The 12,888-nt window shown below is 43.1% G+C and overlaps 1 protein-coding gene across 2 annotated transcripts in view; it reads left to right on the top strand.

The window, feature by feature from the left end:
* Positions 1–12,888, top strand: part of NEK11 (NIMA related kinase 11) — a 286,909-nt gene that overhangs the window by 132,220 nt on the left and 141,801 nt on the right. Inside the window, exons 10-13 of one of the 2 annotated variants that reach the window (XM_018051495.1) lie at positions 51–170; positions 3,182–3,279; positions 6,052–6,149; positions 7,982–8,096. In XM_018051495.1, the coding sequence (XP_017906984.1) occupies positions 51–170; positions 3,182–3,279; positions 6,052–6,149; positions 7,982–8,096 (431 nt within the window). The remainder of the gene's footprint in view (positions 1–50; positions 171–3,181; positions 3,280–6,051; positions 6,150–7,981; positions 8,097–12,888) is intronic. The other variant, XM_018051486.1, reaches the window with a different exon arrangement.

Here is a 12,888-nt window from a genome sequence, read left to right as displayed (position 1 = left end):
TTCTGAGCATGTTTGAGATGGGTTGCATGTGAGAATCTTTATTCTTATAGGCATAAAAAGATTCACCTGCAGACCCTGCGGGCACTGTCTGAGGTGCAGAAGATGACACCAAGAGAGAGGATGCGGGTGAGGAAGGTCCAGGCAGCTGATGAGGAGGCCAGGAAGCTGAAGTAAGTGACCTTCCCTTAGTGAAGGCTGCCTCTCAGGGCTCTAAAAGAATGTGCTAAAGAAAAGCAGAAACCACAAGAGAAAATTAAAATGTACATTCTTATATATTTATCAATTTTTTCTTTCACTCATTTGCTCAAAATATGGTGATTAGATGTCAGACACTATTAATATCAAACTTTCAGTCTTATGTGAAAAGAACGATTGACTATCAGGGACGTTATTAGGAATGAAAATACAGAGACAACCTCCAGACAAAGCAATCAGCAATTTTTGCTGATACCTTCTTTACATAGCCCTGTGAGGGGTGATAAGGTGGCCTCACTATTCTGTCCATACTCCCCAGGTGTTTGCTAAACCCCCTCTGCCTGGAGTCCTGGCTGCTCTGTAGGGAGAAGAATGTGCCTGCAGGAAATTGTCTGTAGAGACAAGACTGAAGATTGATGCTGAAGCTCCAATACTTTGGCCACCTGATGTGAAGAACTTACTCCTTGGAAAAGACCCTGATGCTGGGAAAGATTGAAGGCAGGAGGAGAAGGGGATGACAGGTGATGAGATGGTTGGATGGTATCACCAACTCAATGGACATGAGTTTGAGGAGGCTCTGGTAGTTGGTGATGGACAGGGAGGCCTGGCATGCTGCAGGCCATGGGGTCGCAAAACGTCAGACACGACTGAGCGACTGAACTGAGAGAGAACACTAGAAGCAGCTCTGTTCTGCGAAGTGAAGCCCTTCACAGTCTGGGGCAGTGCTGCTTGTATGAGATCACTAGTGTTCAGAGTTTACACATGAAAGGGTGCTTCCAAAGAACCCAAGACTCCCGATTTCTCAAAAACTGATTTTTCAGCTGGTAAGTGACCCAACTGACTGATTTTTGTTCTTTCTTCCTCTGCCTTTTTTTTTTTTTTTTTTTTGGTGGCTTAGAAGCCCCAACCAAGAACTAGAGAGACGAAAAGGCCTGAAAATAAAATCTGTCCATTATATGATCTTGTTAATGTCTGACCTCTTAATGAGGGGAAAAGAAGAGAGTGAAAAAGCTGACTTAAAACTCAACATTAAAGAAACAATATCGTGGCATCTGGTCCAATCACTTCATGGCAAATAGATGGGAAAAAGTGAAAGCAGTGACAGATTTTGTTTTCTTGAGTTTCAAAATCACTGCAGATGGTGACTGCAGCCATGAAATTCAAAGAAGTTTGTTCCTTGGAAGGAAAGCTATAACAAACTTAGACAGAATGTTAAAAAGCAGAGACATCAGTTTGTTGCCAAAGGTCCATATAGTCAAAGCAATCGTTTTTCTAGTAATCATGTACGGATGTGAGAGTTGGACCATAGTGAAGGCTGAGCACTGAAGAACAGAGGCTTTTGCATTGTGGTGCTGGAGAAGACTCTTGAGAATCCCTTTGAATGCCAGGAGACCAAACTAGTCAATCCTAAAGGAAATCAACCCTGAATATTCATTGGAAAGACTTATGCTGAAGCTCCAATACTTTGGCCACCTGATGCAAAGAGCTAACTCTGATGCTGGGAAAGATTGAAGGCAGAAAGAGGAGATGGCAGCAGAGGATGAGATGGTTAGATCACATCACTGACTCAGCGGATGTGAATTTGAGCAAACTCTGGGAGACAGTGAAGGACAAGGGAGCCTGGCATACTTCAGTCTGGAAAGAGTTGGACATGACTTATCAACAGAACAACAGCAACAACATTGTATCTGAAAAATGATTCAAGGTGTCCTTGTACTTAAAGGGTCTATCATGATGAACCATGTAAGAACCTGAGAGACCACTTCCTCTTATCAAATGTTTTCTTTAATAAATATGGGAAAAGATTTCTGTCACAGTGCTTCATGGGCAATAGTGTGCTGATGAAGCTTCTGGGCCTGCGGGGGCCAGAGGAGTAGCTACTATTAATAATTTGTTTGCTGATTCTATGGTGTAAATGTTCCAACAATGCCTTTTCAAGGTACCAATGTAGTATTATTCAGTGTTCAGCTAGAAGATATGTACAATCCAGTATACCACTAAGTGTGGATTGGTTGATAAAATGTATTCATGAATATTGTTTGAACAGTTGCATCAACTCATAGCCCCAGATCTAACACCTCAGGAATGCAGATATTTCCAGGGTACCATGGTTCATGTAATTGGTTGAGGGTGAAAGGAAAATTAAATGTCTGACAGTAACAGATTAAAAAAGCAATATAATAACTTGCACATTACAAATTATTTCTCAGGTTAAAACTTCTTTAATATGCAAAAAGTCATTGATCTTCCTCGTGGCATTTAATATTTTTGTTATTAACGGCAATAGTTTGTTAAATAAAGTTTGTTCTTGATTTTATGAATGAATTACATCAGAGTTGTTTTGATTATTGTTTCTAGGATTCAAGAAAGGATGGCTGTTAGCTAGACAATGACTTCATTTTCATGAGGGTTATAATGTACCCACCCACTTTAAAGACGAGAAAATTTGACGACAGGGATGTTCAGTGATTTTTTCAAGAAATCTAAGTATAAATAAGTACAAGTAATCACAAGGACTCAAATCTTTCCTCCAGTTTAACAACAGGTCTAGTAAATTCAATTCCTATTGTAGAGGAAACTGGAAATGTCCAAGAAAAATTCCTCTTCACAGTGGCTCTCATATTCTTTTCCATAAATTCTTTGAAATGTGGGTCTATTTTCCATGTCTGTGACTTTGTTACCTAGTTATTGGTATGTGTTGGGCTCTCAATCGGGCATCTGAGACACACTCCTGTCAGCACAGGCCAGAGCACACAGGGATGGCACTGCCCTCCCACGCTGAGTCCTGGGGGAACAAGGAGCTGGCATCCTGCATGCCTTAAAGGAGAACCCACTGAGGCTGCGCCACCCTCATCCATTGAGAGAGAGACTGCAGGCTGGCTGCCCAACACCCTGGTCTGCCTGTTGAAACAGGGATCACATTTACTTATGAAACATATGTCGTCTTAGCAAATTGCAGGTCTTTGCCTATGTTCACTTTATGCAGAAAGCTTGTGGAAGAAAAATATGAAGAAAACAACAAACGAATGCAGGAACTGAGAGCTCGGAACTTCCAGCGGCAGACTGTGGATGTGCTCCACGTGAGTGCGCTTCTGTTTTAAATTTTACAAAAGACCTTTTCTTGCCTCGGATTCTTCAGATTCATAGAGCCAATTGGATAGGAAAAGGGACAAGGTAGGGAAAAAAACATCCAGACCAACTTTGCCCAATTCCAGGATGTACTGAGATTTGTTTAGAGTGCTAACTGTAGGCCAAAAATTAGAGACAACACTATTTCAGAGCAGCTGTACCAAGTGCCTGCTGTTTAAGGGTGACTTCATCAGGACGGAATGAATAGCTGAGTTACAGGTATGACTTTGCAGAACAGATACGTGTCTATCTAATTTTGAATTTCAGCCATGCTTTACCTCTCTAGTCCATTGTTCTTTTTGTCTTATTTTTTGTTCTTTCCCTCTTTATTTTCTGTCTCCCATCCTTATCATCATACATTGTGTTTAGCTCCTTTGGCAAATTACCCTAGATATCCAATAATAAATAAGGTTGCAGACTTACGTGAAATGCATCCCAAATTCACGTCCTCTGCATCCCAAGCACCTGAATAACAAATACCATTCCCTAATGGTTAAAAATATCTTCATTGACCTTGATGTGGGCTTTCATACTTAACGTAGTTTTTCTTCAGGGTTGTATTTGGATAATGGACATCAACACCAGCCTTACGGCTCTTTTGGTAAAAACAACTTGGGAAAGAGTCATTTTCTGGGAGAAGTTTACTGTTTCAAATTCTGGTTATTTGTTCATTGGCGATTCTTGCATCTGAGGGAGAGTCTTTCCTTTAGCAGGAAGGGCCAGGCCCCCTGAAGTTGTGGGGGTGATCCCTAGGCCTGCAGACACCCTTTCTACTACTGTAGCTCAGTCAACAAAGGGCTCTGAATCTGGGGCGTGCAGGAGCGCCTACCAGAGCTCACTTGCAGACAAAGCAGAGCCTGGGAACATTGTTTTCTGCTGCTCTCTGACTGAGGAGTCACCTTTCTCGATGACTTAGTGGTTGTGAGTTCTCTCAAGTTCTGAAAACCCAAAGCTAGAGCAGATGGGGGCCCAGCCTTCTCTGACCTTAGGCGTCTCTATCAATTAACCCCTCAGCAGACAATGTGGGTGTGCTGATGCTGCTCTATCCCAACCTCCATTCTCAGGGAAGCTGGCCTCAGAGATGTAGGGGTTGGGAGGGTTTTTTTTTTTTCCTGGAATGTTCAGAGTCCCCTGCTTCTAAGGGATTTTACCCTCAGAGACTGGAAATTGAGAAGTACAGATGTGGTAATATTTTGTAGTATAAAGCCTGCTGCTGCTGCTGCTGCTGCTAAGTCACTTCAGTTGTGTCCGACTCTGTGCGACCCCAGAGACAGCAGCCCACCAGGCTCCCCCGTCCCTGGGATTCTCCAGGCAAGAACACTGGAGTGGGTTGCTATTTCCTTCTCCAGTGCATGAAAGTGAAAAGTGAAAGTGAAGCCGCTCAGTCATGTTCGACTCTTAGTGACCCTGTGGACTGTAACCTACCTGGCTCCTCTGTCCATGGGATTTTCCAGGCAAGAGTACTGGAGTGGGGTGCCATTGCCTTCTCCGATTATAAAGCCTAAATAACTTTATTCTAACCATAGAAGTCGCTCAGTCATGTCCGACTCTTTGTGACCCCATGGACTGTAACCTACCAGGCTCCTCCGTCCATGGGATTCTCCAGAAACGAATACTGGAGTGGGTTGCCATTTCCTTCTCCAGGGGATCTTCCTGACCCAGGGAATGAACCCAGGTCTCCCGCCTTGCAAGCAGACGCTTTAAACTCTGAGCCACCAGGGAAGCCCATATTGAAGTTAGCATATAGTAAATAAAATATAGTTTCAAGTATAATCTTACATTTTAGTGTCTGATAATGTCTTCTTTACTTTTCTTCATGGGCCTTCAAAATTGCCATTTTTGTGTTGTTTTTAATTTCTGATATGATTATTATCAGTGTGAAGCAACTGCACTATATGAAGTCCTATTCATCCTATAAAAATCAGGGCCCTTGGGGGATTGTAAAGTCACTTAAGATTTTATTAACTCTATATTATCCTACAGAACATGGGATTCCAGATCTTGGCTCAGTTCAGATGAGGAACATGAGGATTTCACAGATTTTATGGAATCCCAACTCATAACCTCCACAGTGTCTGCCTAGTTTCTCCCAATTCCATCCCCATCCATCAGCAAGGAGCAGAGGCAGGAGGAGGTGCCTGCAGCTGTCTTGGTCAGAGACGGTGGTGGTTCATTCTTTGGTTGTTAGGGTTCAGTTCAACAACGTCTTTGGTCCTGAGCTTTTCAGAAGCAGCCTTCTTCAGCTGCATAGTGATAAGGATGGGAAGCACTGATTGCGCCCAGTGCATGGTGTTGCTCAGCACTCCAGTTCTCTCACCTTCCTTTGTGCCAGTCAGCTGCTTCTCTCCAGCCCGTTGGTTCCATCCTACCCTCCCTCTTCCAAATGTCACCTCCTCTTCAGGAGAACCATCTTTGACTGCTCAGCTCCACAGTCAGCTGGCGCTATTTAAAATTCTTATGGCTTCTAGCAGCGGTTCTCAAACTTCGAAATGCACCTGAATCACTGGTTAGTTTTGTTGAAATGCAGATTCTGACTTGCCTGGTCTGAAGTGGGGCCTGAGATACTGCATTTCTAACAAACTGCCTGGTGATTCTGACGCTGCTGGGCCAGGATCACACTGATGAGTAATGAACAAAAATTGGGTTCTTGAAAGCAGCTTCAGATGGAGGAGGATCTGGAAAAGCCATGATGAGCAGACCTTCTTATTATCTCTTTAGAAAAAATAGAACATTTAATGGGAATGGAAGAAAAGGAGAGGCAGCCTGAGCGAAGGTTCTTGTTCCCCCTGGAGGAGGATGGAGAGAGGAGGCCAGGCAGAGTGGAGGCCAGTCTGATCACATTCACAGTCTCCAGCATTTCAGTCAGATTCTTTACTGACTGAACCAGTAGGGAAGCCCAGGAGTGAGGCAGGTGTAACATATTCAGAGAACCAAGGACAGAGAGCTGAACACTTTGCAGATGGTCTAAAGGGTCTAGACATCTTGTGGAGAGGCATCAGTGAGCTGAAAAGGATGAAGTATAGTGTGAGAAATCAATTGGATCATTCAGGTGCAAGAAGCTAAAGAAAAACATAATTGAAAAGGAGAGAAGGAATGAAGAGGCACACACACTCCTGTCTTTCCCCAGATGTGCATTTGTGGTTGAATTTCTTCCTCCTCTCACTGGGCTCTGTTCTCCAGTTCTCTTGCTTCTGTCTGGTGAGCTGAAGCAAACCTCATTATATTTCAAAAGCAGTAGCTGGAGATGGAATCAGAGTTCAGAGAGAGACAGGCTGGTTGTGTCACCCCTTAAACTTTATAAAAATTCTTTGAGGCGTTTAGGAGAGTGGCTTGCTTTGTTTTTCAGATCCTGACTGACGGGGCCTTTTTCTCTGGCAGGCATTTTCTGCTCTGCTGGATTGGGGCTTTGAAATCTTGAAGTGCAGTTGACTGTGGAATCATGCTGGCACCATTTCTTAAAGGATGGTAGCTTAAAACAACTAGATGCCACGATGCACACACTAAGCCCAGTCTTTCTTTTATCCTGGGGTATATGCAGGTGCGAAGGTTTTTGTGAAGGGTGTGGCAGGTCAGGCCTGCAAATGTGAAATAGTCTTGGGGATCAAAGAGCAGGTCATATCCTGCTCCTTCTAAGACTATTATAACAGTTCTCTTCAAAGAGAACCTCAGAAAATCGAAGTCAATTGAGAATTCAAATACTTGTTTTAAAAAAATTTCTGAAATAGATGCAAAGGCACATTTCACACAGTCTCTGTTTTTTTGCATTATTGGTGATCCTTTGAAATTTGGAGCCCCAGTTTCACCTCCTGCAACAATTATTATACAGTATAAAAAATGGACTATTTTTCTTAAAAATATTTATGACTATATTTCCAGAGATGCCACATCACAGTGTAGCACAGCTGTGTTTTACTTACTTATTTAGGATTAGTTTGAACTTTCTCCTTTTGATAAGAAGGTGCTCTTGGACTAGTTCTTCATGAAAACCATTTATCCTGGAAAACAGGTCAATTCAGCAGTAGGTCTGGGTGGCAAACACACGCACACACACACACACACACACACACACACAGACACAGTGATTAGCTGAAATGCCTGTTGATATATTTGAGAAGTTTAACTTAACATTTTTAACTATAAACTCTTATGTCACCTCTTAGATCTCTTTCTTTTAGGGAATTGAAATTCATAAAATCACAGAGCTATAAAAGCTGGAAGAGAGCTTGAACGTTATTGAAGCCAGCACCTGTAGTCTTGAGATGAGGAAGCTGAGCAGGGCTGGGCTAGGCTGTGGGGAGCATGAGGCCTGGGTGCACAATGGAAGGAGATCCTCATTCTCAGCAGCTGATGCTGCAAGTCAGTACCTCCTTCCATGTGCGCCCTGGGCGTCCCACCTGCCTCACCTTCACCATGACCCTGACACTCAGGCCAAGGGAGGTTACATGCTTTGCCCAAGGTCACCTGCCAAGTTAATTCAAAGCTGTTTCTCGCATTCCCAGCTGCCTTCCTAAGATCTGAAAATGTTATCATGTTTAATGGAGAGGATTAGGTAGGCTTTTGTTTCCAAATCATTTTCCAAACAAGAATCTTGTTTCATTTGTGGTAATGCTGTTTCCTCTGATCAGCTTCTCATGAATTGTTCATTACTTTTTGCAAGGAATTTGATGACCCAGCTTCAGACAACCTGCCTGAGTCTCAGCCCATTCCTTCCCTGGATCTCCGCACCCTTGGGTCAAATGTGGAGGACACCATAGCTGACCTTGGAGATCATGGTATGAATTTGCATCAGTGTTCAGAAGGCTGCTCTTGGATAACAGGTGGGCTGGTGTGGCTGACTGTCCAGTGGGCCTGGTGGCCTCTGGGGAAAGCTTTGGGTGTATGCAGCCACCTTCTATCAGTTTGCCAGAGCTGAGCTGAGGTGATACAGAGCAGGAAACTGAGGCTTTGTCTATCCTCTCTGTCTTCTTGACATGGTGAAGATGAACTAGAAATTCACACTGGACAAGGGACCTCCCCTTCTGTATGAGTTAAACAGCATCACCACTAACCTGTGTAGGACTATGAAAGCTCTGAAATACAGTTTCCCTCTGTAACTGGTTTTCCTGGCCCTCATGAGCCAGAAAAGAAAGTGCTCAAAGCTGTCAGCCAAACTGGGTTATCATAGCCTAATGGTAAAAAAAAACATGAGTTGTAGAGTAAAAAGTCTGGTCCAGTGGGGGAAGCCCCTGGCAACAGTTTCCTTAACCATGAAGCAATCCATTAATAAAGTGAATGAGCTGAGGCTGTTATGTGCTCTCAGCACATTATGAAAGCCAAAGAGAGGAAGCAGTTCATGACCCCGAGAGGGAGGGCTCGGAATGTGTGGCCTTCCAGTCCGGTACCCTTCTCCCCAGGGCTATGGACAAGTGCCAGAACCAGTGTGTGTGCGTACATAGTCACTTCAGTCATGTCCAACTCTTGGCAACCCCATAGACTGTGTAGCCCACCAGGCTCCTCTGTCCATGGAATTATCCAGGAAAGAATACTGGATTGGGTTGTCTTGCTCTCCTCCAGGGGATCTTCCTGACCCAGGGACTGAACCCACGTCTCTTATGTGTCCTGCATTGGCAGGCGAGTTTTACCACTAGTGCCACCTGGGAAGCCTAGGACCATTGTAGGCACTCAGTTAACATTCCTCAGGTGAATGAATGATACGTTGTTTGGACCTCTGAGAGGCAGGTGCCAAGATGGGGCTAAAAGTACAAAATGTTATCAGGAGAGTTGGGCAAGGAGCCTGGAAAGGCTGAGAGAATGTCAGACTGTGATTCAAGTTTCAGTCCGAATGCAGAGAGGTTCCTGGGCGAGCACCAGTCTGCAAGGCAGGCAGAGGCAGCCGGGACGTCAGGAGGTGCTTCAGGAGACTTAGGCCTTAGTGTGCCTGCTGCGGAGGTCCTAGGATGGGGGTGGGGGCATGGGAGCCTCACACGTCTTGTGGTCGAAGGTCTCCAGGTACATCCTTGTGGCCGAAACTCTCTTTGGCAGGAGCTGAATTCTCTTTTCAAAAAAAGTGGAGGTAGTGGCGCTTGGATTGGCTGGTCATTTCAGCCCAAGCGTGCATCTGATGTCTTCCTGTTGGAGCTGATAGAGCTGGTACTGCCTCCTTCAGCTGTGAGGAGACCAGGACCTGAAAGTCTTCAGGTACTATCTGCCAACTTTCGAAAGGATGTTTTGGAAGCCACCTGGTAATGGGAGTTGTTGGCAGACAGATATATGTATCAGATGGATTTGCATCTAGGTTCTTTGCAGGTGTTTCTTTAGTACATTATTTGTTATTTTCCAAAGGTAAAATTTGGAAGCATAGAACTATCCCCTGGGCTTTTCTTTCCAAGACTATAAAACTGAGGACCAGACAGCAACCAAGTAGCACCAATTCTGACAGCCTGTGTGTTGCTCAAGGGCCATCGCCATCTAGAAAGAGGGAGCCCCAAGACGGGGTGTTGAGCAGGTGGTCTAGGAGTGAGAGGCCTGGGCCCAGCCTCCAGATTTCAGATAGGAAAGGTATCTATTATTCATTTCACAAATGAGAAACCAAAGACAGAAATTAATTTGCTCAAGGACTCCAGAGTTCCTGCTTCCATTGCACGTTACTTCTAAGCTAGCTCAGACCACAGCGCTGCCAGGACTCTGGGCTGGCGGCCTCCGTACCTCACGCTTTGTCCTCTGTCAGGAGGCTCTGCTATGGCAGACCATGTGTTGAGTTACCAACCAAACTGAAAATAGGCCATTCCTTTTCCCACCTTATCCATGCCGTAAGGAAACACTATTTAAATCCCCATTATAAGCTGTGAGAGCCAAAAACACATAGTAGTTTTAGTTTGGCCAAATGCCTTGGAAAATACTTATAAAATTTCCCTTTTTTTTTCTGTAAATTTGTATTTTCTAATTTCTGTTCTTTATTAAATATTAAATTGAAAAGGGAGACTATGAAGGACTATGAACATGTAGCCCTTGGCTTGATGATTGGTTAGTAACTGCAGGATGATTAGTGACCTCATAGCTTAATTGTGAAATTTTGAGACAGGAGATTTTAATTTTTTCATGAACTCTGAAGTGGCTCATTATTTCTCCCATTCTCTGCCTTTTAGAAGATTTGACTACAAACTTTGAGCACCCAGAAGAAGTTTTTATTTATTTTTTGTCTGGTTTGTATATGTAAAATAAAATCACACAATCATTTTTTAAGCTCCTTTACCAAATGTTTAATCAGTCTTTGATGTTGAATTAGGAAATTCCAGAAGGAACTGAGGAGTTAGTTGCAGAGAAACAGGACAGGGTGATGCATTTTACCTCTGATATGTGTTTAGTTCACTACGGTGGATTTAATCTAGCTGAAGTCATGAGTAACCATTATAATCAAATGAAAAAGCATGACTGGAACACTGAAGAAATTATCCTCATTTAACTCCTTGTGTGTAATACTGATGATTTCTTGCACATTAATTCTTGCCAGAAACTTTATTGCACTCTAGCCTTATTTTTAGCAACCAACAGCTGAGTTTCAGAGTAGCATTTCTTGCAAAGCTGGAATATCCTGGAACTCAGGGGCCCCAGATCCACGCAGAGCATGGCTCTCACGATGCAGAAGCTGCACAGTTGTCCACCTTGGCTGCCTACCTAGAACCTGACCAGCTGCCACTTAATTTCCTTAGTTTCAAGCCACTCCTTGAGCCAGTTCTGAGCTCCTTCCCTGTGCTCAGAGAAAGCTTGGACCCCAAGAATTTCATACTTTGCTTGCCCATAGGAAGCCCACATGCCCTTTTTTTAGTTGCAGGTTGACCTTTGATTTATGGTGCTATTTCTTCCCTTTAAATGTCTAAGTGGAAATAAGGTGATTAACGATGACATTTTAAAATTGTTTTTCTTTTTAAAAAGAAAATGTTTACTTATTGCAACTGCACTTCTAGATGGTTACCAAGAGAAATGCAAGCATGTCTATAAGGATGAACACAGATGTTCTTAGCAGTTGTATTTATAGTACCAAAAAGTAGAAGCAAGTGTCAATCAATAGGTGAATAGATAAACTAACTTGTAGTTTATCCATACAATGTAATACTCGTCAATGAAAAGAAGCAAACTATCAATATACACTAGTTTGGGTGTATATCTAAACACTGAGCTGAATGAAAGAAGATAAAGACGAAAGAATTCCTATTGATTAATTCCATTTATATGAAGTCCAGAACTAGCAGCACTTACCTCCAGTGACAGAAATGAGGCCACTGGTAGCCTGGGGATCATGGTGTTAGAAACTGACTCCAAAAGTACCCAAGGAGCTTCTTGTGGTGATGGTAACCCAGATGTATATATTTGTCAGAACTTATTAAACTCTATTTTTTTAAGTTTTTTTAAAATTTAAATTTATTTATTTTAATTGGAGGCTAATTACTTTACAATATTGTATTAGTTTTGCCATACATCAACATGAATCCGCCACAGATGTTCCCAATTGTATTGGAGTATAGCCCATTAACAATGCTGTGGTAGATTCAGTTGGACAGAAAATGGATTCAACCAAACATATATACGTATCCATTCTCCATGAAACTCCCCTCCCATCCACCCTGCCATTGAACTCTATAATTTAAATGAATGCATTTTATTGTCCATAAATTATACCTCAATAAAACTAATACATTTTTTAGAAATGATAAAATATCCAGAAAAGAATACATGAGTAATGCCTATTAGCTTGTGTTTTAGCTAATGAATGGCTGAGAGAGATTGGCATGAAATCATGGAGCTAGAAGGCATCCAAGAGGATCTCTGGATATTATTTGGGACACAGGGTCCTTAGTCCAAAAAAATGATTGTGGGGTTTTCTCCTAATGTCAACCAAGCAACATTGTCTTCCACGAGGAATGTAGGAATGTTAATAGAGTTTGTAGTCTTCTGTCAGGAGGCGAGAAGATGAGGGCTGGAATCCTTTGGCTCCTCTCTCAGTCTTTTTTATTGTGGGACTCATGTTGTGAGGTTGGAGACCCATACCAGTAGAGCTAAGAGGACCTGGGACCTACAAAAGCAGCCTGAACATTATAGGACAAAATGTAACAGTCCAGACTCCAAATGTATCTGAAAACCTGCCATATCAGCCCTCAGAAAAGATGACCATGTGCTGGAGGTCGTGTCCACATTCCCAGATGTCCTCTCACTTTCAGAGCTCTGTCTTAGAGACTTGATTGATGAGTATAAATTGATGGTGCTTCTGCTTCATATTTGTCATGTATTCTGCTGAGTTACACTTGTGTTTGCTACTGACTCTCACATTTACTCCCAGGAATAGGCACGTGCAGTCACTCCCTAATTTTCTGAGCTCTAGAGGATAATTAGAATGAATCTAATATCAAATGAAGATGTACTGACTCCCCACCCTTCAGTTCAGTTCAGTTCAGTCGCTCAGTCATGTCCAACTCTTTGGGACCCCATGAATCGCAGCACACCAGGCCTCCCTGTCCATCACCAACTCCCAGAGTTCACTCAGACTCACGTCCATCGAGTCAGTGATGCCATCCAGCCATCTCATCCTCT

Source organism: Capra hircus, chromosome 1 (genome assembly GCF_001704415.2).
Source record: "Capra hircus breed San Clemente chromosome 1, ASM170441v1, whole genome shotgun sequence".
NCBI classification, from domain to species: Eukaryota; Metazoa; Chordata; class Mammalia; order Artiodactyla; family Bovidae; genus Capra; species Capra hircus.
This window is presented reverse-complemented; position numbering and strand designations above follow the sequence as displayed.